Raw genomic sequence first — 16,791 nt, forward strand, 5'->3', positions numbered from 1 at the left:
ATCAATTTCATCAGTTCCATCCAGCCACATTCTTCACTCGTTCCGTCCACATGCTTCACTCGTTCCATACACATGCTTCACTCGTTCCATACACATACTACACCCGTTCCATCCACATACTTCACCCGTTTTCAATCCACATACTTCACCTGTTTCGTCCATCCATTTCCCTCGATTCATCCACATATTTCACCCATCCTTCCACATACTTCACCCGTTCCATGCATCAATTTCATCAGTTCCATTCATATACTTGACCCGTTCCATTCATATACTTGACCTGCTCCATCCACATACTTGACCCGTTCCATCATCCTATTTTCTCCGTTCTTCCACATATTTCTCCCGTTCCTTCCACATACTTCACCCGTTCCATCCACATACTTGACCCATCCATGTCCGTCACATACATCACCCGTTCCGACACATACATCATCCGGTCGTCCACACTCTACGCCCGCTCCACACTCTAGATGCACTACACGCTCTAGACCCATTACACACTTTACACTCACTCGCTCCACACCTGCAACAAACTCTACAGCCGCTTCAGACACTACATTTGCTCCACACCTTACTTCCACTCCACACCCTACATCTGCTCACAACCCCCCACATCCTACTTCCGCTCAACACCCTACATCTGATCTGTTCAACACCCTACGTCCGCTCCATGCTATCATCTACTCCATAGCCTACCCCCGCTCCACGCTCTCATTAGCTCCACGCTCTCCTCTGGTCCACGCTCTCATGTATTCTGAGCTCTCATCCGCTTTACGCTCTCATCCGCTATACGCTCTTCATCCTCTCCACTGACATTCATCTTCTCTACCGACTTCATCTGCTCAAGTCACTTCATCTATTCATCTTGCATTATCGGTTCAGCTCATGTCACTTGTCGCACGCACTCAATCCATCCCATGTTCTCCAACTGTCCCATGAACTACACTCGTTACATGCACTTGAATAGTCTAGTGTATTTGTTCCATTTGTACCATGCACTTTTGCCTTCCCTGCCATATATCCGTTTCATGCACTACCAGTTCAGTGCACTCTGTGCACTCATCCGTATCATGTCTTCATCTTTCCATCCTCTCCACTTTATTCTTCTTGTCCATTTTGTTCCTCTCATCCATTACATTCATTTCATCAATTTCAGCCACTTTACTGCTTTCATACAACTTATACTTTTTTTCCTCTTCACTGATTCCTTCCACTTTAATCATTCTATTATGTTTATCCTTTTTAGTTTACATTAGAGGTTGTTATTGGTATGACTAGCAGGCCGGCTGAGCTTGATCTCAGGGTACGAACCGGGTGATCGGTTTTTAGTTTGTCTTCAAGATATTGAGGTCCGGTTTTATGCAGTGCTCGGTGAGAAATGCATAATGTTTTGAAGGTCACCCTTCGGGCAACCGAAAGCCAATGCAGAGTTTTGAGGGCTAGGGAGATGTGGTCCCTTGGGCCAAGCGCTAGTAGCAGTTTGGCTGCGGCGTTTTGTGCTCTTTGTAGTTTATTCAGTTGGTATGCGTGCACTCCAAGGTAGAGGGGGTTAGCATAGTCCAGTCTTGATATAACAATTGATTGGACAGCGGAGAGTCTGTTGGGAAAGGTGAGGTATGGAAAAATGTGCCTTAGAGTTTTGAGGTGGTAGTGGCAGGACATTGTTGACTTGGTGCGAAAGGGTTAGGTCACAGTCTAGGGTGCATCCAAGGTTTTTCACTGAATTAGAGGGTGTCGGTGAGGTGCCCAGGGTAGTGGGTGTGGAAGAAGTTCGGTGTTGCCACATACCATGATTTCAGTTTTGGAGGGATTTAGTTAGAGATGGTTTGTGGTCATCCAGAGATCTACGTCGGGGAGGCAGGAAGTGAGGTCTGGTCGGCAGTTGGGTTTTGAGTTTAGGATTTTTAGAATTAGTTGAGTGTCATCGGCGTAGCTGTAGCATAGGAGGTTGTGTAAGCAAATTATTCTTGGAAGGGTGGCCATATAGCGGTTAAACAGGAGGGCTGATAGGCATGCTCCTTGTGGAACTCCGGTGTCGACTGGTCGGGCTTGGGAGCAGTAGGTGGAGAGCAGGGTTATTGCTATCCATTTGAGGGCAGTTCCACAAATTCCTAGGGAGTGGAGACGGTCAAGCAGGATGGAGTGGTTGATTGTGTCGAAGGCGGCGGATAGGTCAAGAAGGATTAATGCGGCACATTCCGCAGAATCTGCTGTGTTTTTAAGGTCATCCCAGATTGAGGTTAGGGTGGTTTCGGTTCCGTCTCGGGCTCTGAAACCTGATTGAGCGGGGTCTAGGAGATTGTTCTTTGACAAAGGTATTTAGTTGGGAGTAGGCGGTTCGGTCAATGAGTTTGGCTAGGAATCTGGTGTTTGAGATGCAATGGTAGTTTTTGGGTTCGAGAGGGTCGAGGGAAGCTTTTTTTAATAAGAGGTTTGACATGAACCGTTTTGAATGCGTCAGAAAAAATGCCTGAGGAAAGGGAGTCGTTTATGATGGTTCTTGCGTGTTCTCCTGCGCAGGTAGATGTGAAAATTTCTTTGAGGGTTGTTGCTGGGCAAGGGTCCAGCGGAGAGCCGGATGGTTTGCGGACAGAGAGAAGTTTGTGAAATTGGTCAGTTGATATTGGACTGAAGGAGTCAAACGTTGGTTGGGAAGTGGTCGCAGGCGGTGGGTTGGCTGGTAGGTGTATGAGAGCTAGTTTGTTAGAGTATTTGTTCTCTCGAGAGCTGTGGTGTAAAAGTGGAGAGAGAGTGAGTCGCACAGTGATTGTAAGGGAGTCAGGAGGGTGGTGATGCATGATGGTTTGGTGAATTCGGTGATGATTTTGTGAAGCTCTTTGCTGGGGTTTTTACAGTTTAGGATGGGCTTTTTTTGCTTTCCAGATTTCAGCCTTGTACTGACGAAGGTGCCGGGCCAAGGTCGATCTGCTGAGGGGGGTCTTGTCTTTCCGCCATTTGCGTTCTAGGGATTTATGTAGTTGTTTAGTGGTCTTCAGTTCAGGTGTGAACCATCTAGGGAAAAGGCCACGGCGGGCTGATGGCTTGCAAGAGGGTGTGAGCCGCATTAGTGAGGTGTTGAGCCATGAGTCAAAGGTGTCAGGGGTTAGTTGTTCATTGAGTATGGAGGTAGGGGGTGGAGACTGAAGGAGTGCATCGGCTAGGTCAGGAAAGATTATTAGTTTCTTCCAGCATTTGCGTACATTCGGAGATTCAGGTAAGGGGAGGAGGTTGGGTGAGAAAATGGCAAAAGAAACAATGAAGTGATCGGACTAGATGATAGGGGTCGGGGGTTTAGGTGTATCAGGTTGTGGGAGCTGAAGATGGCATCAAGTGTGTGTACTTTATAGGGAGTCGGGCCGTTTATGTGGGGTTGGAGGTTAATCAAGTCAAGGCCTTCAACCAGAGAGTGTGTCGTAGGCTTGGTGGGAATGTCAAGCCATATGTTGAAATCTCCTAGGAGGGTGAGGTTAGGATGGTTTAGTTGAAGGGTGGCAATGGATTCGCAGAGGTTGTTTGAGAATTGTCTATCGTAGCCAGGGGGTCTGTAGATTATTAGGAAGCTGTGGGAGAACGAAGGGGGGAGGGAGAGGTTTACAAGGAGTGATTCGCAGGAAGGAATGGATGTTGTCAATTATCGAGGCGTAGAAGTGAGTTTTGAAGACAATTGCTATTCCTCCTCCTTTAGAGGGACGGTTTAGTGGGATAAGGGAGTAGTCTGGTGGGAATGCTTCATTGGCGACTGGGGCGAAGTCGTCAGAGAACCAGGTTTCCGTGATAAAGACCAGGTCCGGTTTGTCGGAGGCGAGGAGGTCAAAGATGTTGTGTCTGTTTTTTGCTACTGATCGGGCATTAAAAGGGATGCAATTGACTTCGGTACAGGAGGGTGATGGGGGAGTTACAGAGGATGGAGGAGGGAATGGAGGGGGTGGAAAATGGGAAGCTAGTGGGGGGTTGTATGGTGGTAGATGGGAAGAGTAGGCGGGCGGATGAGTTGGTGGGTTTGGGGGTGCAGGGGTTGGACTGGTTTGGCGGGTTGACTGGATTTGAAGTTTCGGTTGTGGTCAGTGAGAAATCAAGGGAGAGGGGTTTTAGGTAGGGTGAGGCAGGGGGGGAGGGTGGTGCTGGTTGAGATTGGAAGGATGAGGAGGTGGGTCTAGACAGGAGTGGCGATGAGTAATAAGCAATTGAGGGAGACCAAGTACGTTTTCTCTTCAGTGTTTTTGCTGTGGTTGGAGTGAGAGAGAGGGTAGAGGGTAGAGGGGTTGGAGGGGGAGAGGGAAGCGGCTACTGTTCTTGCCAGGGCGAGGCGTGTAACTTTTAGGGAGGGGAAGGAGTGGGCTCATGGGCGGATGATGGTGGGAGTTGATGATGGGAGTAGGGGGTGTATGGTAGCGGGGATGGGAGTGGTTGGGAGGTGCGGGTGGCTGTTGGTCAGGTGGGAGGGGGAAGCAGGTATGATGATAGGCGGGTGGGAGGAGGGGTGGTCTTAGGATGGTTGGCTCACCATTGTGCTCCTCTGGCTTGGTGTTTGGATAGGGGATGGGTAGGGGATGTGGTGGAGGGCAGGATGGGTTGGTGGGGGGTATGGATGGTGGGGCGGGCGGGATAGGAGGTGTGCACGAGAAGGTTATTTTCGGAAGTCTTTGGTGGGTTTGGGAGGCTCATGCTTTTGTTAGTTTGAGCTGTGTTATAGTTGGCATTGGATGGTTTTGTTCACACCTACCCACTACAACTATACCACCGGATGTTTAGCTCACTATGATGAGCTGTACTACCGCTGTACCACAGTGATATTTCACACGTTCTAAGTTCAGCTATACCACCGGGTGAGATTATTCACAGTTTGAGTTTGACTAAACCACAGGTGATGTTATTCACATTTTTAAGTTCAACTATACCATAGGGTGGTACCATTTACATTTCCAAATTCAGCGATACCATAGGTGAGATGAGTCACAGTTTTAGGTACAATTATACTATAGGGTGAAATTATTCACAGTTTCTAAATTCGACTATACCAGAGGGTCAGATTATTCACCATTTCTTAAATTACTTATATTACAGGGTGAGTATATTCACAGTTTCTAACTTCAGCTATATCACAGGGTTAGTTCAACTATGCCACAGGGTGAGACTATTACGGACACTAAGTGTAGGCTACACCACAGATATGCTAGATATGCTATTAGGTAGACTTTCTTAAGGTAGACTACACCTCAGATATGTTATTGGGTACACGTTCTAAATGGAACCACTTCTAGGAGGAACTACACCACAGATATGCTATTAGGTGGACTTACTAAATTCGATTGTACCAAGGTATGTTCGTAGGCAGCCTTTCTAAATGCAAACTCGAACACAGATATGCTACCAAGCAGTTTTTCTAAATGCAATTACACCAGGATATGCTATTAGGCAGCATTTTTAACTGCAATCTAGAACACAGATATGCTATTAGGCAGACTTTCTAAATGCATTTATACCAAGATATGCTACCAGGCAGTCAATCTAAATGCAAACTAGAACACAGATATGCTATCAGGCGGATTTTCTAAATGCAGTTAGACCAATATATACTATTAGGCAGACTTTCTAAATGCAATCACACCAAGATATGCTACCAGGCAGTCAATTCAAAAGTAAACTAGAAACACAGATATGCTATCAGGCGGACTTTCTAAATGCAGTTACACCAAGACATGCTATCAGGCGGATTTTCTAAATGCAGTTAGACCACCTAACATCCCTGCTGCCTCCCATGCTACATTCTGGAAAAGATAGCGCTCCCTGTGAGTGGAGCGACACATCAATTAAAAGCATACCAGGGGAAGGGAGTCATTCCCCCTGGACACAATTGCAACTTTTGCAAAACCATTATCCAGGGGAAGGGAATCATTCCTCCTGGACATATCTAAAACTGTGTGTAAACCAAGACCAGGGGAAGGGGGTCATTCTCCCTGGTATCGATTGGAATACTGAAGAGACTTTCTTTTAAGACACCAGAAGATGGGGAGTCATTCTCCTGGTGAGAGAACTTAGCTTTTGATTAAGAGTCTTTAGTTGTAGTGTAAGGGACAGAAGCAGAGTTCTGACGCAGGACAGTACCTTTTCAGTTTACAGACATTCTGACACATCCTTTAGTTTTTAGTTTGAAGTAGGAAAACCCCTCAGAGTTAGGGATAGCTAGGCTTATGAATTCAATAAAAGTATTTGCTAATCACCATGACACCATCTGGTCACTTGCCTTCTTCTGGAGCCTTTTAGTACAGTTTTGCTTCTTTGCATTCTTGCTTTCCCCTTGTCCATGATAGATGGCCATCTATGTGTACTAAAATGGCCTTTTAGAATCAGCAGTTGATGAGCTATTCGCACACCTACTGTGCAATTAGATGTACTGAATTTGAATCGCTGAATGCAGTTGAAAATAACAATATGCCACTCACCTTTAAAGAAGAGAGCAGTGTCACATCGTGGCATTAGTTGTCTGGTCGACTACGGGGGGAAAAGGATTCTTGGTATGTGGAAAGAAAGTGACGGGAGAGGGGACGGTTGGAGTTTGTGTGCGATAAATGATGGGGGCATTTTAATATATGCATACTTGTCTGTGCCACTACGAAGTAAGCAAAATAAACGAAATGATTGATTTACCGCAGTGTCAGCAATTGATATCATTACACTGGCAAAGACTTGAGGGTGGAGGCCTCACCAGTTGAACTGACTCAAGGGGCCAAGGACCAAGAGTCAGTGGGCCTCATTACAAAATAGGTGGCCGCGGAATGAACGCTGCCGGTAAGGGAATGTCACCGTTCATTCCGGGCCGCCACATTACGAGGTCTGCAGCAGGTCCCGCTCTGGACGCCTGGCCAGACCAGACGTGCAGAGCGGGACCCTACTAGCAGACCAGGAGACTAACAGGCCCGTCATTAACAGGCCAGTTGTTAGCATCTTCCCCATTCCCATTGAGCCCTATAGGGGCTCAATGGGAATGGGGATGTACCGGGTCCGGGTCCTGAGAATAGGAATTACGGGGCCCGCTAAAGTCGGCATGGCCCGGTAATGCCCTATTTCTGGAACCCGGACTCGGTACCCTGTTAGGGGGTAGCCATGCCGCTAAAAACGACATGGCTACTTCCAAACTCCTAATGAAGCCCAGTGACTTGTGCCCTTATTGTGAACATTCACACAAGCCCAGAGATACATGCTACTAACCTTGTAAGTGAAAGGAAGGGCAATAGAGAAGCAGACCTAAGTGTGTGCACACTAAGTCCAAACAGGGATTGGAAGCCAGCAACAGTGTTACTTAGCAATGCCAAGACGCCAGTAAAGCTGTGTCATGCAGCAATTCCTACTGCAGTGTATGGGCGCGTTGTTGTCAATGGATCTGTTAATTTATTTCCAACAGCAAAACACCAGAGAAAAATGTACAGCAAAGTCTGACTGAGCTATAGGGATACATTTTATTCCATTTTAATAGTAACACATTTAAGAAAACAAACATGCATCTCCCATGCTTGCTATAAATGCTTCAAACATGATTCCCTTACACCAGCAAGCGGTACAAGAGACAGAAAATTACAATTCCCAAACAACTGAAAATAAAAAGCAGTATTTATTAGTTTCCCAAACTATGTGTGGTTAAATACCAGTTTAACATATACTGGGAGCACAGAGCAACAGAGTAAAGCAGGCAGTATCAGGGAAAGAGAATAGAAAGCAAACCACTGACCGGCTGCCAGGCCCAACCCTCAGATCACCTGACCCTGAACACATGGCCCAATCTGCCGTGGGAAGAGTTTTAAGGTGGAAAGAAGCCATGGTCCGAGGGAGATGAACCAGGTATAGCTGGCCAGAGGAGAGCAGCAGGCATTAACCAGAGAGATTCCATCAGCAGACAGAAGCACCACCACAGAGTGCTGCAAGGCACAGGCCCTGCTTTGTGAGGAGTTAAGAGATGCATGGGACAGTAAAAAAGGAGAAAACATGTTAGAGATAGTTAAGGAATAAAGGAGGGAATAGTGGCCATCTTAGAGAGTGAAGCAATGGGTACCACCTGGGAAGCGAGAGAGAGAGAAAGGGAAGCCAGAGGAAACGTTAAAGTGCCCGGAAATAAGGGAAACTATATTGACTGGGAGAAGAATGAGAAGGGTACCATCTGGAAGGAGAAAGAAAGAGGGATTGGACTGGAGAATAGAAGTATGCTAGAACAAAACAGTTAGGGGAGAACAAATGGACAAGGACTTGTAGAATAAGAAAGACTAGATTAGCACACATTTGGAAGGGTACCAACCCTGAGAGGGAAGTTGGAAAGTAGATGGAATATACATATCCAAGAGAGTACTGGAAAGGTATTGCAGGAGGATAGAATATGAGGATAAGAAACAGAAAAGGGAGATCACTGGAGAGAATTACATTGATTGAGCAACAGAGATCCCACTGAGAAAGAAAGTTGTTAGGAAGAGAAGACCGACTATCATCATCAAGAGCGAGTCACCCGCTGGTACAAGAATGAGAAATACCATCAGGAGAGTAAGGAATGAGAATTGCTGCAGAAGGGGATAGAAGAGGGCAGCTCACCTTTATAGGTATTAGGGAACAGGGAAGAGTACTTCGGAATAATGATGGCGGGGTGGCCCAAAAATACCATTGAAGGGAGAAGTGGGCAAGTGAGAGTAGGGCCACACTTCTATATCAAACTTCTGCGACAAATGATTTTCCAATAGCCCAGTGGATATGAAGCAAAATCCATCCAGCTATCCCTGGAGAACCCCCAGAAAGATAAATAGGAGATATATTTGGTATTCCCCCAAACTTCAGAATGTCTAAGAGCAATGGGTCCACGGCAGTTTGGCTCCCAAGGACCAGAGAGGGGGCTGAGAAACCAGATCACCTTTCTCTCATAGCTGCCTGGAAGAGAAAAGGCACACTTCTTGAGCGAGAAGACCAGACTGGTTGAAGATATAGAGATGGAACCCTATATGTCCTTTTAGGTTCAGAGATATAGCCCTTGGTAGGTTAGTAGCTTTCCTTTCTCCCCTGATCACGGTTCAGCCATTGGCTGGGACACACTTCCCACCCAGCTTTCAGCCTTTGCTGAGTGAGCTTTCATGAGAGTTCATGATCTGACCTCTACTGCTGGTTCCCTCCACCCTCCTCTTGCCTTGTAGGACAGTAACCCAGTTTGACACCCTCCCTGCAGCTAACTGGGAATTTGTATAGGTTTGATTATGTGGTATCTGGCTTGCCCGGTCCATGTCAGAGTATGTGTATGCATGTCTGATGCCAGAGATTGTGATGTCATGTGTGGAATGTAAGTAAAGTGGACTGGCCCTTACCCCTGGTATTCCACCAATGACCGTTTGGGATAGCTCCTCAAGTGGTGGGCATCTGTGGGTCCCCTTACATGTAACATGATTTCACTTGCAGGTAACTAAATAAAGTTCTTACCTGCGTCTCCAGTAATCCATCATCACACTGGCCACATGTGGTCCACAGGGTGGCGAGGAAACAACACACTGAGAAGCTGTAGTGTTGAAAGCAGCTGGCAGTTCACCCACCACATCTCACAGACGATGTCCCCCCACCCAGGGAGGCCTACTGATCAAGGAAGGCCTCGGCAGCATTTGGCGAGTCTGGGTAACAGTATAATACTGACAGCCTCAGGTATGGCGCTGGCTGGGTATGTGCGGCTGCATCAAAATGGCCAAAACCTGTGAGTGCCCAGCTGTGTGGTGCTGCTGGAGCAGATAACGCAAGAGATTAGTGATTCCACCTAGGAACAGATATGTGAGGGTGAATGACCCCTTGAAATACCCTTTCGTACTGTGCCTACCAACACTGTGGGGGAGGGACAGCTGGTTTTTAAGCCTGGCCAATCAATTATGTGCAGTGCGTGTGGGCTATGGTAGGCGCGCTGTACGAGGTATGAGCAGGGAGATCTCATTGCGAGCTATGGCCTGGGTCAAGGGGAATCCTGCGAGTAACGTGGGGATCTCAGAGCTTCTGGCGCACAGCTGTGTGTGAAGAGATGACGTCAGGTGTGTAAGGAGTTAAGGAAACCGTCCTGCGTTTGTATAGTACGTGGGCATGTGAATAATGACACAGCCAATGCACAATAAAAGAAAGCATACTACCCAGCTAGGGTCCCGAAATACACGGAGGAAAAACATGGGGAGTAGCTCTGTAATGAAGCCACTGTCATTTCAATGCAGGAATGCTGTGCCTTCAGTGGTACTAACGAATTTAAAATGCAAGCTGTGCACACATGCATTCGTGAGGATCTCAGGTCAACGGCCTGCCCTGATGCAAGACGACTTGGAAAGTTACTGCTGTAACAAAGTAGTCTATATTCCTTAATCGCTGTATGAGAGAGAACGGTATCCCCATTACCTGACTATCTCCCATATCTACTTTCATGCATTTGTACCTTTCTGTTTTATCTTCTTCACCAATGCACCAGCACCGTGATACTTAGGGGTTTGGGCGCTGTAAACAAATACAATAAATAAATAAATAATGATATAACACTTCCTGGGACCAGAATGTCAAAACATGATGTGGAGGGACAAGGGATTCTTTACATATTTACCATACCATACAGGCACGGCTACCGCCATGCTCATAATGAGGCCCAGTGTGCATGTAGCACATATGCAACTAGAAGCTCAGATATGAAATGTCAATATATGCTGCCTTACAAATGTAGCTCAGGCTTGACTTTTTACAGCGTTCCACTACATTATCTGTTTTTCTCTTGTGTGACAGGGTCAGAGCCCTGCCCTTCTCTAGATAAGATGGGAATCCCTCTCAGCTTCGGGTGGGAGGCCTACCAGGTCGGAATCCAGAGCTAGTCCTACCCTAGAGGAAGATGGTGGCAGTTGGGAGGGCCCCCATTTCCTGTCCACTCCCCAAGTGCTAGCCTATACATATGCAGTACCAATTTGCGTCACCTCGTGCCTCTGAACCAAAGTGCTGAACAGGTTTTCTCTTTCCTTTTCCAGAGAAACCACAGACAGGGAAGACCACCACCGGCAAGACAACCCCATCAGTGCCCCACACAAACCAATATCAAAAACCTGCATGGGAGAGAAAGCCTGTTGGAAGAAAGCCAGAACCCCTGCTCACCTGCCAGGATCCCTTTGTGAGTGGTGTACAAACACAGCCGGGCGAAGGGTAGCAACCGAATGAGTAACCAGAGCGCCTCCACAGCAATTACTGATGCAGCACACTGCACACCATCCTCGGTCCACATGGCAACAAGACCCAAGTGGCCGGCCTAGAACACCAGGGACATAAAATAGGAAAACACCTAACAAGGACTGCGTTCACCTTAGGGGTGGCCATGCCAGACCACCCTACCCCCAAATAGAACGTGGGCAATGTACAACATGAACTGGTATTGTTGCTCTGTGGCAGCTGTGCACAGAGAAAGGGGATGGGGCTTAAAGCACTATATGAAAGATGTATTTGCATGCAACACCTCCTGGCTGGGGAAGACAAGGCCAGAGTATCAACCAGAGGATAGGGAGTTAAGAGACCCCAGGAGGGAGGACTTTGTGAGTTGTTTGGGTGAGGTAAGAGGAGGAGGTATCAGACCATGAAGAAGGAAGGACTGTGGAGTGTGCAACGATTTTTGGAGCTGGTGAGGTATTGGTTAGTGAGTGCAAGTGGCACTGTGTTTTGAGTGTGCATGAAAGATGGAGGGAATAATAATAAGGGTACATCGGACTGAGAGGAGTACATGGGCGTGACAGGAAGAAGATCGAATCAGGAGAGAGTGTCTGAAAGGCACACCAATTACCCTTTTTAGTCAACTAACCATTGTGATAGTGTAGGGCCAGTCTAGAAAATCACGGAGGGAGGACATATAGGTAAGGCACTTGCCTTTAGTTGGTCACACATCGATAAGTCAAAACGTACACAGTAGGGGTCAGTATACAGTATATGTCAATCTGGGGACTAGGGACGCCGGGCAAGGGGGGTGAGTGCTTAAGAAGGCGAGAGAGAGGAAAAGAGAAAGAGGTTTCTTGGAGCAGATGCTCTTCTATTACTCGCCCAAGAGCTTCCGAGCTCAGATTCCAGTTTTCCTTGTCCCTGGCCTTGGTCTTTCCCCCTGGACACCTCTTTTTTTCTCTTGCCTAGGTCTTCTCCACTCTGTAATCCGTCCTTCCCTCTACTGCTGCTGAGGTTTTCTGGCCCGTACTCCTTTTTGTGCTTCTGACCCCTGCCCAGTAGCCAGGTATTTTACTGGGATCTTTCTGGATTATTCCAAACTGCTACTGCCTTTGTCTGGATCCGACCTGCTCCGGAAATCATGTCTTCCTTAGCACACGGAGTTTTTTCAGCTACCTTTTTTTTCCCTTCGGCAAGATCCAAGTCTATCCGGAAGGGCACTTGCCTGGTGCGTTTTACCCATCCAGCCAGGTATTGTGGATTGCAGGAAGAATCAGCCTTACCCAGCCTCGTCTTCTCGACCCTCGAAGGAAAAGGCAAGGCCGGTTGCTGAAATTAGTTGTCTCTTCTTTCCTGTAGCTGGTTGGGAACATTTGGCCTATTAAATTTCTACTTACTCCTGGTGTCTAACGTGGTTGGTAGAGTGTCGAGTGTTGGTAATGTGTCTGCTTTGTTAATTTTTCTCCACCCTGCTTTCTTACATAAGGCATGGCTCAGGCATATCATGTGAGTGGGTGTGTGAGTGCATGTGTATGTGTAAGGAGAGGGTGGATGTATTAGTTGGTTCCACAGCAAGCATGGAGGAGGTTGCCTTTTCGCTGGCCTGCCCCTGTTAGTTGTAGTGGGGCAGTGACTGTTGGTGAAATGCTTTTAGAGTGGTGTGTGCTTGTTGAATGCCTGTTTGCTTCTGTGGGAAGGGAGGTGAGTGGTATCTGGCTTTCCCTGTCCCTCCCAGAGTGTTAGTATACCTGTCTGGCTGATTTCAGAGTGGTAATGTCACGTGTGGAATGTGAGTGGAAAGTCCCTGCTGTGTGGGTGTAGGGAACCATTTGGTCACCTTACTTGCAGAGGCGTACACTGGGTAGGAACTGAGTGGGAAAAGCCCACCCAAAATCTGTATATACCCACTCAGAAATGCTGTGTGGGCATTTACAGATGTGAATGTCACTGCGGTGGGCCCAAGTACATTAGCTTCAGGCCCCACTTGTTAGACCATCCTGACTACGCCTCTGCCTAAATGCATTTTGGTCTTACTCAAATGTAACTAAATAAAGGGACATGCATGAAGTACTTCCCTGCGGATCCAGTCATGCCTCATCATTGCACATTATCTAATGATGCCCCTGACCGGTGCTAGTTGGCTCCCATCCACCTCTCATGTTGTTATTGATTCTGGGCCAATCCCAATGAGCCTGCCCTGGTGTACCTGTTCCCTCTGATGAATTTAAAAGCAGGCATCTAACTTGACACCCACTAAAATCAGTCCACAATTGTCTCCCTACTAGCAGCAGTCGAGGGTGTAAAGACCCTTTCCACAGAAATGTCACGTGTAGGAACCACTGCATCCGCTCACAAGGGCGGACCATGCAGCGTTATTGCTGGGATTCCTTCTGAACAGCGTGCTGCTTCCCTTCAGGCTGGTTGGGTTGGAAAAGGGGCTCTTATCGTTCATGGGAGGAGAGAACATTTTGAAATAGGGCTTTAATGAACAATTGGCTACTCTGGGGATACAGGATTATCTTTCTCCATGGAATCAGAGCCATGAATGTGGGACAAGGTGGGATATGGCATGGCGGGGAGTCCATGATTTACCTCAAATGGCTTGCTCTTCCAAAGCTTGTGGACATCCCCAGTGTCCCTATTGGTCTCACAGATGGCTCATTCAGTGTCACATAACATAACTGTTGAATTATTCCAATCCAAACCAAAGAGCTATCCAAACTATACAGGCAATCTCCCTCCCTCCGTGGGACGAGAAGTGGCCGCGCACCTCTTTCAAACCTGGCTCGGTCTTTGTTCCAGGCTCCAGACTACAATTGCCACAAGTTTATGCGCACAGCACCGTGGGCAATGTGGGGCTGGGGTGGGAACATGAGACTGACCAGCAGGAAAATCAAGACTCACCAATACACAGTGGCAGGCTGTAGAAAATGTATGCCTTGCTAATAAAAAGATTGTGCCCACAAACCAATCCTTCGAACGGCGGCTATGTCTTCCTGGCAGCTTTCTTTGGCCCACGCCCCCCGCCCACTCAGCTTTCTTCGAGGTGGCTAGGAGGCAGGTCTCAGAAAAAAGAACCCCTAGGGCTTCTTCACTTTCCACCCTTCTATGAACTGTGGGGAAGGTCCAGACATCCAGCCCGCTTCGGGGTGGTACCTTGATGTAATGTCTCTCCTCCATCCAACACAAACTGGGCTGCTGGCAGAGAACTTCAGTCCTGGCTCACCCCACACTCTCAGCTCTAGTCCTCTAGTGGGCTGGCCGCGTCGAGAGGTGGAGGCTTAGTACATTGAAAGCTTCAGAGGGGATCTCAGACTCCTGCACTCCCCTAGCTGCGGTTTAAAGCCAAAGTGCCCAACTGTCCTCGCTTTAGGAAGGTCTCAAGTTCCAACTGGGGATACGGCAAGCTATTTCAGTGACTCATTGCTTCGCATTAATCTAATGCAATGCTTATTTTGTAACAGACCATCCAGCATATGCAGCTGGATCAGGTACAAGTGCAACAGCCACTCAGAACTGGAACTCAGGAGCTGGAACTGTGCAGAAGAAAAACAGCATTATTTGCATTGTGTGTCACTGTGTCATTTGTGTTCTGCGGTAAATGGTGGAGCATGGTGTGTTCTAAGGATTTTCCTAGAACCCATGTTCAGGTTCAGGAAGAGCACTACAGATTTTGGTTGTGGGGCCTCTATATTGTCTGACCCTCTAAGGGCTAAGTCTGGAAGATCAGGGAAAGTTATAGCCTCAAGAGGGGAGCAGGGTGGAAAAGAAGGAACAGGGAAGCCCATAACATCACACAATAAGAGTGTCCACAATGTAGTGTGGTCAATAAATACTTTGTGGTCATGTTTGCAGTGACCTTGGTGCGATTTAGAATTTGCCAAAACATTGCGCAGGTGGCGCCCGATATTTTCCATTGATCTAATGCTGTGCTATGCAAGGATATCCAGAAGTAAGTCTCTGCTTATGAAGAACAGGAGCTATCAAAAGTCAGGTCCTGTGACGAATTTGTGCAAGAGGTTAGCCACTACCCAAAGTGGAAGGTGCAAGAACGTAAACAACGTTGCTGGTCACAGCAAAGATGAGCCAGGTGCCTCAGAGCAGCTACTTCCCATAACGCGATTCCAGCGCCAGTGAAGATGGCGCAAGTGAGGCGCCCACGGTTTAACAGCAGGCAAGAGGCTGTTGCAGCACTTGTAGCACTTGGACACCAACTGCCAGTGTCTTGTAGGTGAGGGAGTGCCAGACACCACGTTAGCCTGTAAAGTGACTATTAGTGCTATTCTGATGGAAGGGGTGCCAGTGTGGCTCCCTCTGGTCTTGAAGTGAGGCTTGGTGCGTGCAGGTTCCAGTGGTACTGTGATGCTGCATTGTCAAATGCACGAGCAAAGCCTTTTTTTCCCTTAGCTTAGGGATGTCCTTCTAGCTGTTTTTGGACGAGTCCAATCATGAAAAATTATATGGTGGTCATGCAATCAGAAGTTGTTGGCACCTTCAAACTTGCCACATCTAGAGCTCTGCCTGATCAAACAAACACGATACGGATTCAGGAGTGAATCCGAAACCCCCACCAGGTCTAGTCATAGTATGTAAGGGTGCAGAAGAAGGACTCTGACACAAAGGTGGCATGTTTGGGGCTAAAGACATATTAAATAATAAAGCAAGAGAAACCCTATCTTTCTCTATTCCTAAAAGGGGTTTCCCTACCTCAACTAAAGATCTAAGGTGACTGTCAGGATGTCTGTTAAAGTGTGCATGCTGGGAAACTCCTATGGGCAACTCCCATTACCGTACTCAGTCTATTTGTGGCATGGATTGTGTAGTCTTCTGGCAATTTAATGGAAAATAGGACGCATACCAACAAAAGTGCTCCCATACTACACTACTACTAGGGGCAAGCAACCAGCCAGGCATAAAGTCACTCACCCCTTCAATTCTCCCCATGTACACAGCACACCGTTTTTTACTCAATTGAAACTATGCAATGGCTGGTGAAGAGTGCACATTATGAAGCCTGCTTCTACACACAATAGTATTTACAGTCCGATTATCCAAACATACCTTTTGCAAACTGTGATTTTGGCTGGCTGTACAGGCTTCTCAAATGTGGCATGATGTTCACTGTTAAGGCAACGTATCAGCGATTCCTCTTTCACATACAAAAGTCGTTTGGCAGTCTCTACCTTCACCTTTTTGGTGGCTGCAGTACTTCTTATCACCTCATCTAAACCACTCTGCAGACCTGGAATGGGAAAAGTAAATGAGAAACCATGTTTTAGATACAGAGGGGACCTTAAAAGATGGTTCTCTCCATAGCTGGGCCAGTGTTACACGCCAAAACTAAGAATGGCTAATACAAGTGGTCCTACTGAATCCTTGGATACTATCCAAAAATGCATGTGGAATAAATATATATGCAAATACAATTATCACCATCACATAGAACCCAGCTGTACCTTTGGAACATAGGTATGTACCCACTGACATTTTTCAATTTGCAATATTTTCCCCCAACCATATGTTTTAATGCACGCTCATACACCAACTATTGACTAAAATCCTTTTACTGATGTTATCTTAATGCTTTTCTTGAATAAGTTTGTTCTGAAGGTGTTGGAA

The 16,791-nt window shown here is 47.1% G+C and overlaps 1 protein-coding gene across 5 annotated transcripts in view; it reads right to left on the reverse strand.

The window, feature by feature from the left end:
• Positions 1–16,791, reverse strand: part of LOC138510347 (glycine N-phenylacetyltransferase-like) — a 264,370-nt gene that overhangs the window by 20,347 nt on the left and 227,232 nt on the right. For all 5 annotated transcript variants that reach the window (XM_069625923.1, XM_069625920.1, XM_069625924.1 and 2 more), the window contains one exon: positions 16,234–16,414. In XM_069625923.1, the coding sequence (XP_069482024.1) occupies positions 16,234–16,414 (181 nt within the window). The remainder of the gene's footprint in view (positions 1–16,233; positions 16,415–16,791) is intronic.

This window comes from Ambystoma mexicanum, chromosome 6p (assembly GCF_040938575.1).
Source record: "Ambystoma mexicanum isolate Mex_15411 chromosome 6p, UKY_AmexF1_1, whole genome shotgun sequence".
NCBI classification, from domain to species: Eukaryota; Metazoa; Chordata; class Amphibia; order Caudata; family Ambystomatidae; genus Ambystoma; species Ambystoma mexicanum.